Here is a 19,086-nt window from a genome sequence, read left to right as displayed (position 1 = left end):
ACTGATTCATAATAAAAAAATGCATGTATAAAATCAAATCATTTTCTTTAGTGAGTAAAAGAATAAATTCCAATTCTATTGCCCAAACTTTCAAATACACCCATATCATTCAATAGTTAAATAAATAAATAAATAATGAGAATTGAGAATCATGTTATTTTTTTAACACACCAAAAAAAAAAAACCCAAATTTATTAACAAGGAAGATTTGTAGAAATAAAGATGAAGAATAAGACTTATAGTCACTTACAAGGAAGATCTGGAGAGATAAGGAAGTATGGGAGAAGAAGGAAGACTTGGATTGATTTGGTGCTTTTGTCTTGAAAGACTTAGGTGGTTATGATGAATTTTTGGAGAAGAAGGTCGTGAATAGTGTTGGCTTAAATGGAATGAGTGAAGTTTGTTGAAACTGTTGAGAATGAGTGAATGGTGGGCTTAAATGGAATATTTATGTTAATTTAAAGCACACGGTCGTGTGCACTTCGAACACGGTCGTGTAGGAAGACCCTGCCATTTTATCTTAGTTTAAAGCACACGGTCGTGTGTTTGTCGAACACGGTCGTGTACGAAGAATCAACCTTTATATCTTAGTCTAAAGCACACGGTCGTGTGTATATAGAACACGGTTGTGTGGGAAGGTACTGGTCCTGATTAGAATTTGGAGTATTGTAACGCACGGTCGTGTGTATGCATATCACAGTCGTGTGGAAAGACATTTGGTTATGAAATATCAATTTAGTTTATATATATCTTAGAAATAACATAACTAGGATTTTTGTTCCTTCATGCAATAAGGGATGTAAAAACCAAGAAAATAGTGCATACATTCCTTGTAAGTCTTTATACAAACCAAGAAACTAGCTTATGACATAATAAGGGTTTCACAATCAAGAAAAATAAGGATTTTTGTTCCTTGATGCAACAACTAGCTTATGACATGCCATTCATCATAAAATAGTGCATACATTCCTTGTTGATAAGTGTTTAAAAGTGATATATTTCATATGGGAGTTTAGGCATTTTAGTGACTTGTTTTGCAAGATTCTCCATGGAAAACTCCAAATATTATGCAAATATGTCATTTATGCTTTTGAACCTTATTCTACCCTTTTTGTGCAGGAAAATACAAGCAAGGAGCAAGAAACGTCAAAGTTCAATGTCATACGCTATTAGCGTGTTCTACGCTACTAGCGTGATCAAGAAATGCCAAAGGCCAGAAGGATACGCCAATGGCGCACCAGGAGAGTGGATCTGAAGCACATGTGAAGAAACACGCTATTAGCGTAAGATATGCTATTAGCGTAATCACTCCAGAAAGATACGCTAATAGCGTACCTGGAGCGAAGCAAAGGAGAAGCTGTCCAAGAAACACGCTATTAGCGTAATCTACGCTATAAGCGTAAATACTCCAGAAAGCTACGCCATTAGAGTGGGTTAAGCGAAGCAGGGCAAAATGTACCAACATGGCACACTCCAATTGGCCAGATTATAGGCCAACTTACCACGCTATTAGCGTGAGTTGCGCTATTAGCGCAGGTACAAAAACACAGGCCCTTTAAATAGCATTTTTACCTCTCTTTTAGGTCATTCACTATTCCATTAGATATTTTTATACATTCTAAGAGAGAGGTCAGAGCTATTTCCAAGAGAGAAACACAAAGCAAGTGGTTTAGGAGTAGATTCAACTCAAGATCACTTTGGACACGAAGGATCTTGACATGGAATCTTCATCTTTCCTTCATCCCTTGTATAGTATACATGTCTATGTGTAGCTATCATCTTCTTTGTAGTATTGAGGTAACAAACAAGCTATTATGTAATCTTTTGATCTTTTAATGTATAAGGTTCTAGCTTAATGATTCAATATTGTTGTTATTCTTATGTTTAATGCTTTCAATGAGATTCAAGATGATTTGGACACAAACTCTTGAATCTAGAACTAGAATAACAATCTATCTTATGTTATAACACTCTTGACAAGTTTGTAAACCTTTGATAATTACTTTTAATCAAGAATTTAATGCTTTCGGATACTTAATCAGGCTGGACACGGTCGATTAAGTTATCCGATCGACTTTGTTATCGTTTAAGGGATTTGGACACGAATGTTTAAACGCTAACTTAGAAATAACGATGTCGCTTTGGACACGAAGGATGTTGTAGAAATGATTGTAATAATATTGGTTATAAAGCTAGAGTCTGTTAATCGATCGAGAGATTGCCGTTGTTATGCTTGCGTGTTATCTTATACCGCAAGCGAAATAGTTCGTTCCTCTCTCGTTTTTACTTTTATGTCATTTTTGGATATAGTGTTACAAACAAACATTTTATAAACGATACCTTAATGTGAAAGATTGTGAAAATGCTTATGATTAACGCAACTCCCTGTGGAAAACGATCCTATATATACTCACGTGTACATAGTTATATGACATGTAGAAATCCTACATCACTTGTACAGACCAAGAACAAATTAATTTTCAAGATGGAACAAATTTAGCAAACAAGTTTAGAGCTAGACAAATTACAACAAAATGGAACTTGGATTTATTGTTCACAACATATTCCAATAAGGGTCACAAGTCTGAAAGGAGCATTTTCAAAATAAAAAAAATAACATTAAAATAACCGAGTGGTGCAACGTGTTCATTCTGGACCAGGTTGAGGAAGATGTTCAAGTGTTGCATTATTGCAAGAAGCATTTGTCCTTGGTTGTTGATCTTTGCCTCCACCCTTCGACGCCAATCCTCTTCATCTTCCATGCCTCCGACCGGTTGTTGTACTTCGTGGTCAACACCCATTTCTTCATCTGGATGATGCTGCTCTTGAGGTTCATCTTGCGCATGCTGCTCTTGAGGTTCATCTTGCGTATGCTGCTCTTGTGTTATCTGTGGTGCTACATCATGATAAAGCCAATTTTCTACGTTTGTGATGTCAGTTCTCGATGGATCTGGCAGTACAATTGAATCTTTACCGAATATCAACAATTAAAAATTCTTTTTATTCCCTAGATCCCTAACCATATGTATATTTTTACAAAAATCAATATCAATTGCATAGTTCGCAACGTTTGCATTTTCATCTGGAAAAAGCAACCCCAATTTGTAAGTAATGAAACTAATCACCCCCCCCCCCCACCACTATCTTACCTTTATGTGCCCCCGCCACAGATGCCATATGGCTCAAAAGGTAGTAGCCAGTGCTAACAGCACACTTGTTAACCATAGCCCATAAGATAAAAAGCTCATCATCCCTCACCGTTCCCATTTCAGCCCTACCGAAAATGATGCAAGACTTAATTCTGTGCAGGTAGCGAAAAACGGGGTTGTGTATCATACTAGCCTTTGCACTTTTAGATTCATAATGGTCCTGGCCACTAATCTTTAACCAAAACTCCCGTTGATCATAATTATGAGGCTTAGTAGCCTCATTGTGAGAACCATGAATGAGCTCCGCACTAGCGAAACCCATTTTGTCATAGAATTCTTTTAGTGACATGCTGAACTCAACGTTAACCAGACTAAATGAAACCCTGTGTTCCGGGTCTGTCACATTGTCTCTATCCTGAACAAAACTTAAGGCACTCAGGAATTCACGAGTGATGGTTTCATAGGTATAGTGTGTTTTTCCTACGAATTCAATCCAGCCTATGTTATTAATTAGTGTCATAACATCGGCTTCTATACCTAATGCATCTAAAGCATCTGGATCGAGATACCTATTTGGTTGTATTTCTCTGTGTGCAAGCTTGTTAAACCTCGTCTTTTCAGATTTGGTGCTCAGGATAATTCTCAGCTCATTAGCGCTACCCTTCTTCTTCTTGCCGTTGGAACTGCCAGCAGCATCAATTGCCTTTCTCTTAGAAGTCGTTTTTCAAGTTGTGATTTTCTGTCGCAAACCAAAAAAAAAATGTTATTAATCAATCTTAAATGCATACTCGCATGAAAGCTTACACAAACACATACCCTTATACGTTATTATCCTAATTGAAAAATCATACACTACAAATAAAGACAAACCACTCCCACAGTCCTACTAACATTTCATTTTACTAACATTTCATTTTCCATGATAGCAGTATTAGTAACAACAATAAAAAATCCTCTTCTCTTTTGATTAGGGTTATGGGTAAATTGTAATTGCAAACGAATAAAATAACTAATTCATATACAAACATGAATTGCCACAAAAAAAACTTACGGTGGTAAGAAAATTTTCCGATGGTAAGAAAATTTTTCGGCCTATAGTAATGTTTCATACTTAACCAGTGCAACACCCATGCTCCAGAGTTTTCGGTGATGTAGTGATAACAACTATATTATATCGCATAACTAAATAAAATAATTGATTCATTAATTTTGGAAATTACAATATCTTACCTAGTACAGGCATTAGGCATTACACTAGGCCGCACAATTTCAAACTTTTCAAACTCATTAAGCTTCTTGGGGAAGAGCGTGGAGTATTCATTACAATCCACAAGGCGATGTAACAACAATCCCTAATATAAAGTGGACTACAATGTCAATGTTTTAGAAGTAATAGTAAGTATCTATTTAAAATAGTTTATATGTTATTTACCATTCTTTTAATCTTGTAATGCCGTTGGTGATTGGTTAATCCAGCTGGACAGTTAGAATCAAGGTGATACGTGATTCGGCTTGGAACATGTACCACCATCAAAAACCAATGACCCTCCGCACCCCTCAATGGGATATATATCTGTAATACAAAATGATGCAAAAGTATTAGATTCACAACGAGTAATCTTTTAAGAGCTTTGATTTGTATACTTACAAACTGCACTTTAGCGAAAGGTACCATCCAGTCTCCACAGTACTTCGCTCTTATTTCTGGTAACTTTAATCCCTCCTCGAAATCAAACTATTTGTAAACAAAATAATTCCCCTGTTATGCTACTGCTTTGATTTTGAAATAACTTATACAAAATTTAACATTGCAGAAAAAGTATAGGCAAACCGCAAATGATGGAGGGAGGCACCAAAAAGACTGCCTCAAGGTGTGTATACCTATTACCCTTGCCGCTGCCAATGCAATGACCTGGCAATGTATACATTTTATAAATTGACCAAATCTTGCCAAAATAACTGAAATTCAAATACAAGGTCATCCGTGTTCTTACCAATTCAGTTACATGTACAGCAGGTAGGAGACACTGAAGTTCAGACCTTATAGCTGTTAGACCCATGGTCAACACAAGTGTCTCGTTAGTCAAATTAACTTCAGGTGATTTGTCGAAAAGGAAGGCGCAAACATTAGCATTCCTAAGAGCTTGTTTTGTTCTTTCGTCAAGAGCAACATTGTTGGTGTCAACAGCAATTTCCTTTCCCTGCAGTGTAAACATTGGATTGTTATATGCATGCTAAACACCAGTCATATATAGTTATCATATTACATAATCAATAAAAGCATTAGTTGAATATTATTTATTTTTACCTTAGTTGTAACTCCACCTTTCTTCTTCACAGTTCTTGGAGTAGCTTCTTCCAATTGTCCTTTGAAATTCTTCGGCGATCTCTTAGATTTGGCACTCTTTTTCGAAGAACGACTTTCTGTTGGCTTCAGTGTAGGCGAAGGGGTGTGAAATTTCAATCTCTTGTTCACACCACTTTGAGGGACCATGGTTGGTGCATTTTGGCTAAAATGTTGATACTTTCTTTTGTAGTCGCTCTTTGTGATGAGAGTACTTTGTTTAGCACTCGTCCTACCTTTGGCCGGTGTCTCTTCCTCCAGCCAATGGTCCGGTACGAAAGCTTTTCCAACACTTTTTGAAAAATTAGTCTTTGCAACGTTGACATCAACATCATAATTGTCAAATGTTTCCATTCCACCAAAAGCACTACTGCTCCCACCATTAAACACTTTGTGTTTATATGTTCCCTCAGCAAAATCTTCTCGGACAAAACCTTGATGAATATATTTGCCGAAAGATTCATCAACTTTCTCAGATTCATGACTCAGCCCTAATTCAACTAGCTCCTTCTCAAAACGGTCTTGTTCGGTTGGCTCAGGTGGTTCCTTAAATTCTTCCTTGTCGGAGCTTGTTGATGAACCGTGACCATTACAAACACATTTAGAAGTTTCTAACACTTCAAAAACCTCAATAGAGGTTTGAATCGCCACAACGTTAGTCCGCAATAAGTGTACTTCCTTGGTTAATGCCTATTATACCGTAAATACGTTAGGACTATAGTAACAGTCGCATGAAAGGTACTTACAAGAACAAAATGTTATACCGTTTCAAGAGTTTCTTGTTTCTTCGACACTTCGGTGAGCAAGACTTTCAATGAGGTAATCTCTTGCACTACATCTTGTAGACCAAGTACTTTATCACCGACAACTTCCTTGTTGGCAATACAACCAAAAGTGGCATCATCTACTTCTATTGTCACATGACTACATAATATGAAATAGCTCTCATTTTAAAAAGTTGAAAAAAAATCAATATATATCAAACTTCATACATGGCAACATCAACCAAAAGCTCAAGTTTATTCTTTTTTTTCAAATATCTATGATCTATCACTTCATTAAAAAACTAAAAAGTTAAAGAAAAAAATCATCAAGAAACATGAAACTTCATACATGACATCATCAAACAAATTATCAAAACTTGAAGATTTATTTCAACTTCATCAATATACTAACAAGTTGAAAAAAAAAATCAATCTATATCAAACTTCATACATGGCAACATCAACCAAAAGCTCAAGACATGAAATTTTATTCCTTTTTTTCCAAATATCTATCATTTCATAAAAAAAACTAAATAGATGAAGGAAAAAAACCATCAAGAAACATGAAACTTCATGAATGCACAAAATACTTGAAATAAGAGGGTAACTCACGGCAATGCAGAAGGAAGTTCAGGTTGTTGAGGGTTGACATCAGGATTACTTTCTTCCATTGTAGAGAGGTTCAAGTTTTTGAGTTTTTTGAGTTTCACTAACTTTAGGTTTTTGAGTATGAGGGTTGACGGCAGGTTGGGTGGTAACCTTACTCAAAAGGTGTTATGGAAAATCACCTTTCCCCTAGGTACTAGGTTGACATTCTTTTATTTTATTATTCTAAAACATTGAAAATCACCTTTCCCCTAGGGCCCCACGTTTTTTCCTAAACCACTTTTACTACCGACTACTTAAATAATTTCCAAATATTTTTTAATAAGTATTAGTTTAAATATTATTTTTTTCCCTATAAATACATACATACATACCCTCACACATTGCTCACACACTAAACTTATTCAGTTTTCATTTTCAACATGTCACCACCGCCGCCTATTGCAATACGTTGCACCGTCATATTTGAGCATATTGCTAAACAGTTTGACTCTTGGTACTTAGTTCCGGTCGATACGCTATCGGAGCTAACTGGCTATTTCAACGAGTATTTCACTAGATATCAAGAACCTACCCGTAAGGTGAGGAAAATCTCTGTCATAACACAATATTACTCGTTGGAAGCTGTCCATAACGACTGGAAATTAAGTTATCGTTTTGAGAGTCTTGAAAGCGACTCTGATGTTCAAGACATGTTTCAATGGAGGACAAACGGGGGAGACCCGTTGTACTTGTATGTTACAAGTCAGATATTCGACTAGTAGCTTTTATCGATTCTTGTCATCTATCTTAATGTTTCGTATTTTTAATTAATGTTAGCAATTGTAATTTTAACTTCATGTAATCGTCCGTTTAATGTTATATTACTCTATTTTCAATTTATCGTGTTTTGAAAAATTACGTCGTGTGTTCATGAATTCAAAAAAATATATTATGCTCGAATATTTATATAAATCTTCAAAACTAAAAAAAAAAAAATCTAAGATAAGGCATTAAATAAATTACAAATAAATAACTAAAAAACAACTAAAATAGGAAAACCAAATAATAAGATTTAGTTTTCATACCATTTGTTCATGTTGATGACGAACTCCTATTATTCAAAATCCATGCTTCCTTTTATTGATGATATCCAATAGCTTCAGCAACCCTTGAACCTAAATCATGATAAGAACATTAATTTTTTAAAAAATAAATGAATTGACAAGAAATTATATTATGCAAATTCAATTTTTCAGACTTAGATTAGGCAAAATTGTGAGATTGTGCTTGTATATATAGTGTTACAAAAAATTATTGGTGTGTAACATAAATGAGTAATTAATATGTAACCAACAAATTCTGATAAATATTAATTATTTTGTGTTCTTATCCAAAAATCTGTCAAATTTAATGTTATAAATTTAATGTTATAAGAAAAGCAAAATAAAAACAGCTTTTTCTTTGCCCAACTATACAACACTATCTCCTTTTACAGATTTTTGAACAACTTTTAACTCAATTTCTGATAAAAAATGTACCTCCAAAACCAACTTTTGTCTTTTTTTAACTTAAATATGTCACATTTGCCCAAAATACCAACCAAAAGTACATTTGATTCCCTAAATCTGAGACACATCACAGCTACCTACTACTATGTTGTTGTCAAAGTATCAGATGCAATGCTATTATCCAGCAGATATAACACTTCATCCTGTACTTTTAAATGTTTGACCACTACAGATTTTTTTCCATTCCCTCTACAATTTTGATTTTGAAATCCTAAAAAATTTTAAGCTGTTGAAATTTTTGACTCTTCCCACCCTCTTTCATTTTAAATTTTCACAAGTTCAATAACCAAATCAAACAATATCCAGTGGAAAAATCAAATATATTTAATTAATTTCATAACCAAAATATTTCACTAATTCCATAATTAATTTATAATTACCAGTGGACAAATACTAAACTAATAATTAGCAAATCACTTAATTAACTCACAACCTAAAAGAAATTCTAAATAAAATTCATAATAGTGACCTGAACATCACACACAACCGTGCATCCTATAGACATGACCGCGCACATCTGCACTGGATGCAAGCATTTTTTGTTCTAGCAGAACGCACGATCGTGTACCAATTGCACACGACCGTGTCTCACTTCACTGGTGTCATCCCTATCTTCTTCCTATTTCCATAGCACGACCGTGTGAATATGGTGCACGACCGTGCCAACACTCATTTCTTCAAGAAACCCAGCCAAACAACCATGACCATCATCATAACCACAACCCATTTCACCTTGCACAATGAGCTTTTTGACCTTCCTAGCTCTCCCTTCAGCAAAGATAACTCATCGTATCGACTTTTTTTTCTTCTGAAACCATCTCCTCCATGACTATCTTATTAAAATTATCAATTTCCACTTCCACATGTTTTTTCACTTCAACCACATGTTCTTTGTTTCCCTCTTGGACCAACTGCACTTGAGTTTCTATCATTTTTTTCAACTTTGATATCTCCACCTCAGATTCCTTCTTCACAGTCTCGATCTCTTCCTCCATTACTTTTTTCATCTCAGCCAACTTACCTTCAAGCTCTTTTTTCATAGCATCAAACTTCAAAGCTTGATCAACTAGTGCACCATCTAATTCATCATCAAAATCCATCATGTTAATGTCCAACTGCTGTGTAGTTTCTGTTTCACATCGAACAGATTCACACCATTGCCAATATCCACATTTTTTTCTGGCTCTTCGTGCTTGCAACGGTAAAACAACTGATTAGGATTCTCCACAGTCATTGCGACCTTAATCGCAGCTACATTTTGACAGAAGCAATACTTCTTGGCATATCTGATCCAACCTCATTTTTTGCTTCATGAGGCCTTTGATACATTCATGGTTCACTGATAAAATCACATTATCACTTATCAGCATAACAAACCAACTCAATTTCAAATTATAGGTTTCAAAACAACTTAAATTAATTACAAAACCCCATGACCAAAATATAGGTTTCAAAACAACTTAAATTAATTACCAACTCAAAAAATAATTCAATTTCACAAATTATAAAACAACACAATTTCAAAAAAATAATTCAATTTCAAAAAAAATAATTAAATTAAAGAACTTCATGACAAAACCTCACGTTCATTACAAAACAACATAATATTCAAAATCCAAATTACAAAACAAGAACATACAAATTGAAGAAGAAGATAGAAACGGTGAAGAAGAAGATCGAAGAGTTTGAAAATTCCAATTACAAAACCAAATTCAAAATCGAAATTATAAGTAAATCCTAAAGGAATTGAAGATAGAAACAGTGATGAAACAAGGTAAATGAAACATACCGATGTGAAGCAAAAGTTTGGATGAAGAGAAGAAAATTGTGAAGCTCGCGTGGAAGATGGTGAACCTCGCGTGGAAGATGAATTTTATGGAAGATGGTAGCTCAAAAACGTAACTGAAATGGAAGGATTGAGAGATCAACAATTCTTATATCAACCACTAATGGCAACCCTTCTCATCTGTTTGGATTGGAAAGTTATTAGGAATGGAAATAAATTTCTCTAAAAGAGAGAGAAAAAATCATTAAATACTTGTTTGGTAGTACCTAAAGTTAGATGGAAATAAGATTTATATGGTATGTTTGTTTACAAAAATTGTTTGGTTGAATAGAAATTGGATAGAAGTAAATATATTTATATACTAAAAATATTAATATTCTAACTAATCAAACTCTTTTATCGACCACAACCCTAATGACAACTATAAACCTAATGACAACATTCTTCGACCTAAACTAATACAAATATCTCAACACGACTGATCAAACACACAACCCTTGCCCTAACTGAAAGAATCTTGGGGTCAAAGCACTTGAATGGACGTTCACTGAGTAATCAAACTCTTTTATCAACTAAACAAGCTTACAACCACAACCCTAATGACGACTATAAACCTAATGACAACATTATTCGACCTAAATTAATACAAATATCTCAACACGACTGATCAAACTCACAACTTTTGCCCTAACTGAAAGAATCTTGGAGTCAAAGTAATTGTGTGGACGTTCACTGACTAATCAAACTCTTTTAAGGACTAAACAAGCTTACAACTATAACCCTAATGACGACTATAAACCTAATGACAACATTCTTCGACCTAAAGTAATACAAATATCTCAACACGACTGATCAAACTCACAACTCTTGCCCTAACTGAAAGAATCTTGGGGTCAAAGCACTTGAATGAACGTTCACTGAGTAATCAAACTCTTTTATCGACTAAACAAGCTTACAACCACAACCCTAATGACGACTATAAACCTAATGACAACATTCTTCGACCTAAACTAATACAAATATCTCATCACGACTGATCAAACTCACAACTCTTGCCCTAATTGAAAGAATCTTGGAGTCTAAGTACTTGTGTGGACGTTCACTGACTAATCAAACTCTTTTATCGACTAAACAAGCTTACAACCACAATCCTAATGGCAACTATAAACCTAATGACAACATTCTTCGACCTAAACTAATACAAATATCTCAACACGACTGATCAAACTCATAACTCTTGCCCTAACTGAAAGAATCTTGGGGTCAAAGCACTTGAATGAACGTTCACTGAGTAATCAAACTCTTTTATCGACTAAACAAGCTTACAACCACAACCCTAATGATGACTATAAACCTAATGACAACATTATTCGACCTAAACTAATACAAATATCTCATCTCGACTGATCAAACTCACAACTCTTGCCCTAATTGAAAGAATTTTGGAGTCTAAGTACTTGTGTGGACGTTCACTGACTAATCAAACTCTTTTATCGACTAAACAAGCTTACAACCACAACCTAATGACAACTATAAACCTAATGACAACATTCTTCGACCTAAACTAATACAAATATCTCAACACGACTGATCAAACTCACAACTCTTGCCCTAACTGAAAGAATCTTGGGGGTCAAAGCACTTAAATGGACGTTCACTGAGTAATAAAACTATTGTTATCGACTAAACAAGCTTACAACTACAACCCTAAGGACAACATTCTTCGACCTAACCTAATACAAATATTCCGTTTTCGAATAATCAAACTCACAACTCTTGCCCTAACTAAAAGAATCTTGGAGTCAAAGTACTTTAATGAACGTTCACTGAGTAATCAAACTCTTTATTGACTAATTAAGCTCACAACTATCACCCTAATGACAAGATTCTTTGACCTAACCAACTTCAAAGATTTCAAAACGACTGATCAAACTCACAGCTCTTTCCCAAACTGAAAGAGTTTTGGAGTCAAAGTACTTGTATTAACGTGCAATTACTAATCAAACTCATATTATCAACTAACCAAGATTACAACTCTAACCCTAATGACAACTATAACCCTATTGACAACTTCTCCTAATTTTTTATTCATTTTCGATCTATTGTATCTCTAATTTATAAATATGATTTATTGTATAGTTAATTTATATTATGATTAAAGGAAAATTGCTATATCTTTTTAGGATTATATTCGATCAATCTTTGTCCCTACGAACTTAGCTCAGTAGGTAGAGACAATATATAATATATGCAACCATAAAAAATATTCAACCAGTCATATTAAGTAAATTACTGATTTTAGTGTGTGCCATTAAAATCCTACCAATTTTATTTTCGTTGGAAGGCATGATTATTAAACCTAAACTGATTATTAAACCTAAACACCTTGAAGGATAGACTTTGTGCTTTAAAAATTGCTCCTAATCCAAACAACAAAAAATACGCGTTATTGGTTTGTGGAAGCTGTCAAGGAGAGAATATGGCAATAAAAAGAAGTAAATTATCTTGTTTAGAAAATAAAATTATATAACGCTACTATAATTAATTATTTTTTACGGGATACCGTTGATTTTATTTTTAGAGAAAAAGGGATATAATTGATTATTAGTTATTCATATAATATATTCTCTCCATATTCTATAATATGTCAGTTGTAAAAATCCTAAAAGAAATTTCCAATTGTAATACAAATGTATTTTATCATATGTTATTTTGACAATACTAATACATTATTAAGGTTTTTTATTTAGTGTGTGCCAATATTAATTTTTTGTATAGGACCAAAATCAGCCCAATATTCATCATCACCAACAAAATCGGCCCATTAAATTGGTCCAACACAACTCTTGCCAAAAAACCATTAAAATAATCAAATTTATTCCACGTGTGGGTCCCACCTGCACAAAAGCAACTTGATGGCAGCAGGTTGCCTCTCTCATTTTTCCAATGGTCAGGATCTGTTTGAATATAATACTAATATATCAATGGCTCACAATAGCTGTCAGACCTTACATGCACAAGTTGTGTTTGGTGCACAAATATTGCATTTGTGCATTCTAAACTCTACCTCCAAAGATAGTTCACATACAATGAGTATAACGCAATTTACGCACTCACTTGTGATCACATTTCCTTCACACATAAGTAAAAATATACATAACGTAAAAAAAAAAAGAGTAAAAATATACATGTATAAATTAAATAAAAATTAAGTACTCGTGTTGATAAATAAGTAAAACTATAGACACGTGTATAAATTAAAAAATAATAATAGGTATATATATATATATATATATATATATATATATATATATATATATATATATATATAGGGTTATGATAGAAGACACCTGAAGGAGTCTTTTATCAAGTTACTCTACGAGCATTTGCGAAAAGATACCAACTTACTTTTAGGAAGGTGTCTTTTATCAAAGTTATAACTAAAAAGTGAAAATCACACCTTAAGGTGCGACTTGATAAAAGACACCACCAAAGGGTGGCTTGTAACATAACCCATATATATATATTGGGGGCTACTAACTTGCACCCACCTAAAAACACTAAGGTACAAGTTAGCAAGTTACACCCAGTTGTTTTTTTTACTAAAAACCCATTATCCACTATTTTTGAACTAGTATAAACTAAAGGTAGTTGTGTAAATTTATCTTTAAACATAAATACCTATTTTCTTTTCCTTTTGTTCCAGATAATTGTTTTCTTAATTTTTTGCAAATGTTGTCTTTATTTTTTCCCTAGCAAATGTTTATCTTTTCCCTGACTGGTACCTTGTCGTAACAATCACTGTACGTTCGTAAAAAAAATTATTTTTTTTGTTAATTTTCTAATCTATATAAATTGAATAATGTTTTAAAATACTTTACTGAATTATCAATCATGAATGATTTATGGATTTTCTAAATCATCACATTTTTATATTATTGATATTCAAGCTCTTTCTTTCATAATTATGACGGAAGCATTTATGTGCAATTTGTTCTAGAATAAGAAGAAGAAAAAAGGAGACAAACATTGTTGGGGAAGAAGATAATTAAAGCAGAAGAGATAAATACAAAAACTAAATCTATATATATCAAATCACATGAATACCCCATATTTGAGTAGTTGGTAAAAGGATAGTGTTGGTTTTTTTAGTAAAAAAACAAGTGGGTGTAACTTGTTGACTTGCACCTTAGTGTTTTTAGGTGGGTGCAAGTTAGCAGCCCCATATATATATATATATATATATATATATATATATAACATCTTCAGTTTCATGAGTTGAGAAAGGGTTTCGACGTGTGCAAGTGTTTATGTTTCTAAGAACCGGAATTCTAGATGATGGATATTTGGCTTTACAAAATTTATAAAAAAATGGGATGTTGATAAACTCAAAAAAGTTATTAATAATGTGTATTTTTGGGATCATCGTTTTTCAAATGTGGCTAAATTTGATAGTTTTGTTTGTAATGACGGAGGTGGTTTTAGTAAGGGTGGGGGAGAAAAAATTATTCAAGGGGAGGGAGGAAAAAAGAAAAGTTATGGGGAAAGAAAAAAATTGAGGGAGATATAATAAGGAGAGGTGGGGAAGGAGATGAGGAGGAAAAAAGAATTGGCGGGGGTGACAGAGGAAGCTATTCAGAGTGAGAAGGAAAGGGAAAAGGGGACAAAAATTAAGGGAGATGGATGGTCTGTTTTGGCAAAGGTTACGGAGGTAGGAGTGGTTCGGTGTCTGGGGCGGGTGTTCCACAAGTTTTGATTGAGGATGTTCTTGAAGTAAGATCGGATGATAGATTTTTTTTTTACCAATGATCATTGTATCCCAATGTTACAACAGACTTTTTTGGATGATGGTCTTTTGGATTTTCGTATCATCTCTTTGGAAAGGATAATGTATTTTTGCACCGTAATGGATAGGTGGATGTGATGACTTTGTTTAATAAAGTGGCTGATTTCTTTGAATTTTTGTATGACATTAGACCATGGTAGAATGATACTATTATTCATTATGAACGAGGTGCATGGGTGATGAAGTTATGTGTGGTTATAGGTTTGTGTTTTGATGATGTTCATTAGATAACTTTATTTGATGATGTTTAAATATTGGCAGTTATAGTCTAAAATCATGTTAAAGCACCTAGCAATTTTTGCCTCATTATGTCCTATGGTTGCTTGTTGTCTAAAGTGTTATTTATATATAGAACTCTTCATTCTGCATAGTCAACCCATTTTTCAAGTTGTTTGATTCGATTCAAAATGTTTTGAATCATATCATGAAATGTTTCTACCATTTTTCCTTATGTCTTGTGCATTTTGAATTGATTCATGAATTGATGAATCATATCATTCATGAATCAAATCAAATTAGTTTGATTTGTATCACTCGTTTCCTCTGGTCTTGTATCTTGCCTTGTTGCTTTGATTCATAGTTCTTTGAATCGTATCAATCTTCATAGACCAGTTTTCTTGTATTATATAGTGCTATACTATGTGTACAAAAGTTTTAGACATCTTCACACTATAATTTTCAAAAGAAAGTTAAATAAGTATGGCTCTATATATGAATAAAGAAGAGTCCAAACCAAATGCTAGAATGGAATAGAAATATTTTACGTAGAAACATATAATGAGGACTATATGAACTTCAAATAAAAAGGATAATTTTTTTTGTTAGGACCTAGACAATAAATTCAGTTTTTGGCAGTCTCTTTTTAGTTGGTACGATACTCTCACCTTAAGAATATCAATAAATGACAAATATTACAAAAAGTGCCGCCCAAAAAGGACTTCAAACCTTCAAAGAATTTGGTTTGTAGTTTGGGCAAATACTACTGTCTTTATTGATATATTGATACATTCAACAAAAAAATACAAAGTAACACATCATTAACCATACACATATAAGAAGAGACGTTGTCTTTTAATATTATCATTGCTTTTGTTTCCTAATTTTTTTAGTGTTCCAGAACTGTGCACCGTAGCAGCTTGCAGTTTTACAGTATCAAATTTTGGTTGGACTTGACATTGGATAGGAAATTGCTTCTCTTTGTTATCTCATTCTTTCTCTCAAAAAAGGAAAGTTGGATTGGGTAAAAAGTCAAACTATCTTGTGAATTGCAAATAAATATGGCATGCATGTCTTAATGTGCCATTACAGTTGTTAACTTGCTGACGAGAAAGAAGGAAAAAAGATGAAGTGAAAACACAAAAGAAGGAACTAGCAGGATATGATACTTGTTGTCTTACACAAGAAACTGCTGGTGCATGAATTTGTTATCGTGTTGTAGCATCAATTCTTTTAGTTAGTATTGCATAGACCCCAATTAGCATAACTATGTCATTGTCAAACATAAAACCATAGGATATGGACCAACCTACGACCATTAAACCTTACTTAAAATATTATTTTCCATTTTTTATTAGCTACTACCTGACAATTAAATATTGAACCACACTCTTGAATATTGAAAGACACTCTTGTCGACAAATTGAACCACGCTTTATAAATAATATATCACTATTTATCTACAACGACATTACGTTTAACAGACACTACGACTTTGGGCACAACTCAAACAGTAAACCATGGTATTCTGCAACAATACATACAAAATCCACCAATCTATTATACGTCATATGTGAATTGAGGTTTAAACAAATAAATTGAACCCCAAAGCAGATTGAAATAACCAATCTAGATTGGTCTACGTTTGTAAGACCCAATATATAGTATACCCAAATACATATTCACATATTAATATTTTTTGATAAATCGCCTTTCATGTATATAGTTAAACATCCAAACCAATAGAACAATGAAATGAAGTTTGACATTGATCCCTAACATGATCAAAATGTCCCCTTAGCATATTAACGAAATGAAATTATATTTTGTGATCTGCCTTGACTTTATCACCAATGTGTTACTTCGACACTAACTCGGCTAAAAGAAAGTCGTAATATGTGAGAAAGTTGATATGAGTCGCATTATGAAGTTAAGTTGAGAAGAATGATCTAAATTGATGGTATTTTGAAGAGTAGAAAACATAGTGGGAAGTAACTTGTTTTTCTTTCACAAACAATTTTTAAAACTCTAAAATTGTATTATATGATAGTTTGGTCATTTTATATTCCTTGATATATAGTAATTAAACTTACGGTTTGCAAACTGAAAACACTGATGACTTTAATAAGGAGGTCAAGTGGAAGTGCAGTTGACACTATTTTGAATTTTTTAAAACTCCAAAATTGTATTATATAATACTTTGGCCATTTTATATTCTTTGATATATATATATATATAGTAATTAAACTTACGGTTTGCAAACTGAAAACACTGATAATTTTAATAAGTATGTCATGTGAAAGTGCAGATGACACTATTGTGAATATGAAAAACACTAATTTTTTATTTTTAAATTCTAATTTGAAGGAGATACATAGGGAATACAACAAGGTCAATAATTATTTTGCTGATGAAAACTGCTTGGCGTTCTACAACATGAACACATCCCTTTTCTGTATTCCAATTTCCATTATTAATACATACATAAGTTGCTGACCATTACATAATAAGCTTAAAAAGACCCTGGCAGTACATAATGAGTAACCCTATCGGGTATTCAGATGTATAGAAGTTGAACCACAACCTACAATGGCACGTTCCATCACATACCAGATACAAAGGACACCAATTATCACTGTTGAAAGATAAAAAGCATACGAAAGAGGGCAAAACTTGGGAATTTTGGTACAATGACAAATATGTTGCACATTACATTTGATTATATGTTGTAGGACAATGCATCCAAATAGATTACATCATGCCTTTTGTTTTAAACATAACAAAAGAGAACCAAGCACTAAAGATTCAATGTCAAAAACATATATCATCCTTGTCCATAGTTACCAACAATCAAACACATATATTCACAGACACAATGAACTTGTTACCACACATAATTATACAAATAATAGGCAAAAACATAACACACCAACAAATGCTTTGAAAATTTTAACCAACATAAACATATTTTCCAGATACGGATCCAAGACATCTACTATTATTCAACAGACGTAATAGACCGTAAGTACTAATACGAAAGGAAGAGAAGGTAGATCATCCCTCGGTCGATCCCCTTCAGGTTCAACAGTATTAGCTGGTCCAACCAATTCAACATTATGACTAGAACTTTCTGCATCTTTAGCATGAATTTTCTATCCAACATCAATGGCAGGAGCCTCTTGAGAATGAGATTCAGTATGCAACAATGGAGAAGGCGTGGAGGTAAAGGTTGGTTTGAACATGCTTTGTAACATATATCAGGACACAAAGGTAACCAACCTTGAAAAAAACAGGGTTAGTCTAGGAATGGATGATCGTTTTATTGTGATATTAACTTAACGTTCTTATAACCTTCAAAGAATATTAGATCACCTAAGGTATTAGGGACTGTAATCTAAGAAGAGGGTCCTAAGTCAAGGGGGTTGATTAGGGCTATTTTACTTGACCATTGTGAAACTAGATAAATATTCAAGAGAAATAGGTGCAGTGTACCAATTAGGGGAACTCAGAGGATTCGAAAGACCTATCTCATGTCTCTCTGTCTTTTCAAATCAATCTTTATTTTATGTTTATTTACTTTTTATACACACAAACATACTGCCTCAGGCACTAAAATAATTTACTCATCCTAGATATTAACATTATTGCTAAATTGAGATTAACACAGTTCTCGTGGATACAAACTTAATTTTATTACTTCGATAGTTTTTAGTACACTTGCTAAAAGTCTATGAAGTTTTTGGCGCCGTTGCCGGGGACTGTTGAATCATTTCAATGAGGCAATTTGGTTATTATTTAGGATTTCTGTCATTTACGTCTTTGTTT

General features: G+C 33.4%; 1 protein-coding gene and 1 pseudogene across 1 annotated transcript; both read right to left on the bottom strand.

Moving 5' to 3' along the window:
- Positions 1 to 1,159: 1,159 nt before the first annotated feature.
- On the bottom strand, positions 1,160 to 6,928 carry LOC146948864 (uncharacterized). Its single transcript, XM_085748440.1, has 13 exons — positions 6,870 to 6,928; positions 6,258 to 6,417; positions 5,458 to 6,183; positions 5,144 to 5,350; positions 4,981 to 5,061; positions 4,798 to 4,884; positions 4,582 to 4,722; positions 4,380 to 4,501; positions 4,201 to 4,313; positions 3,938 to 4,001; positions 3,150 to 3,832; positions 2,630 to 2,950; positions 1,160 to 1,251 (listed from the first exon to the last, which is right to left on the bottom strand). Exons 1-13 carry the CDS (start codon positions 6,926 to 6,928, stop codon positions 1,160 to 1,162), a joined length of 2,856 nt encoding a protein of 951 aa, XP_085604566.1.
- A 1,961-nt stretch (positions 6,929 to 8,889) lies between these two features.
- On the bottom strand, positions 8,890 to 9,746 carry LOC146948863 (uncharacterized; annotated as a pseudogene).
- Between the last annotated feature and the right edge of the window lie 9,340 nt (positions 9,747 to 19,086).

This window comes from Medicago sativa, chromosome 2 (assembly GCF_051527215.1).
Source record: "Medicago sativa cultivar Bolivia chromosome 2, Bolivia_mono, whole genome shotgun sequence".
Lineage (NCBI taxonomy): Eukaryota > Viridiplantae > Streptophyta > Magnoliopsida > Fabales > Fabaceae > Medicago > Medicago sativa.
Note: the sequence above shows the minus strand (reverse complement) of the source record. Positions and strands in the feature narration are given on the sequence as shown.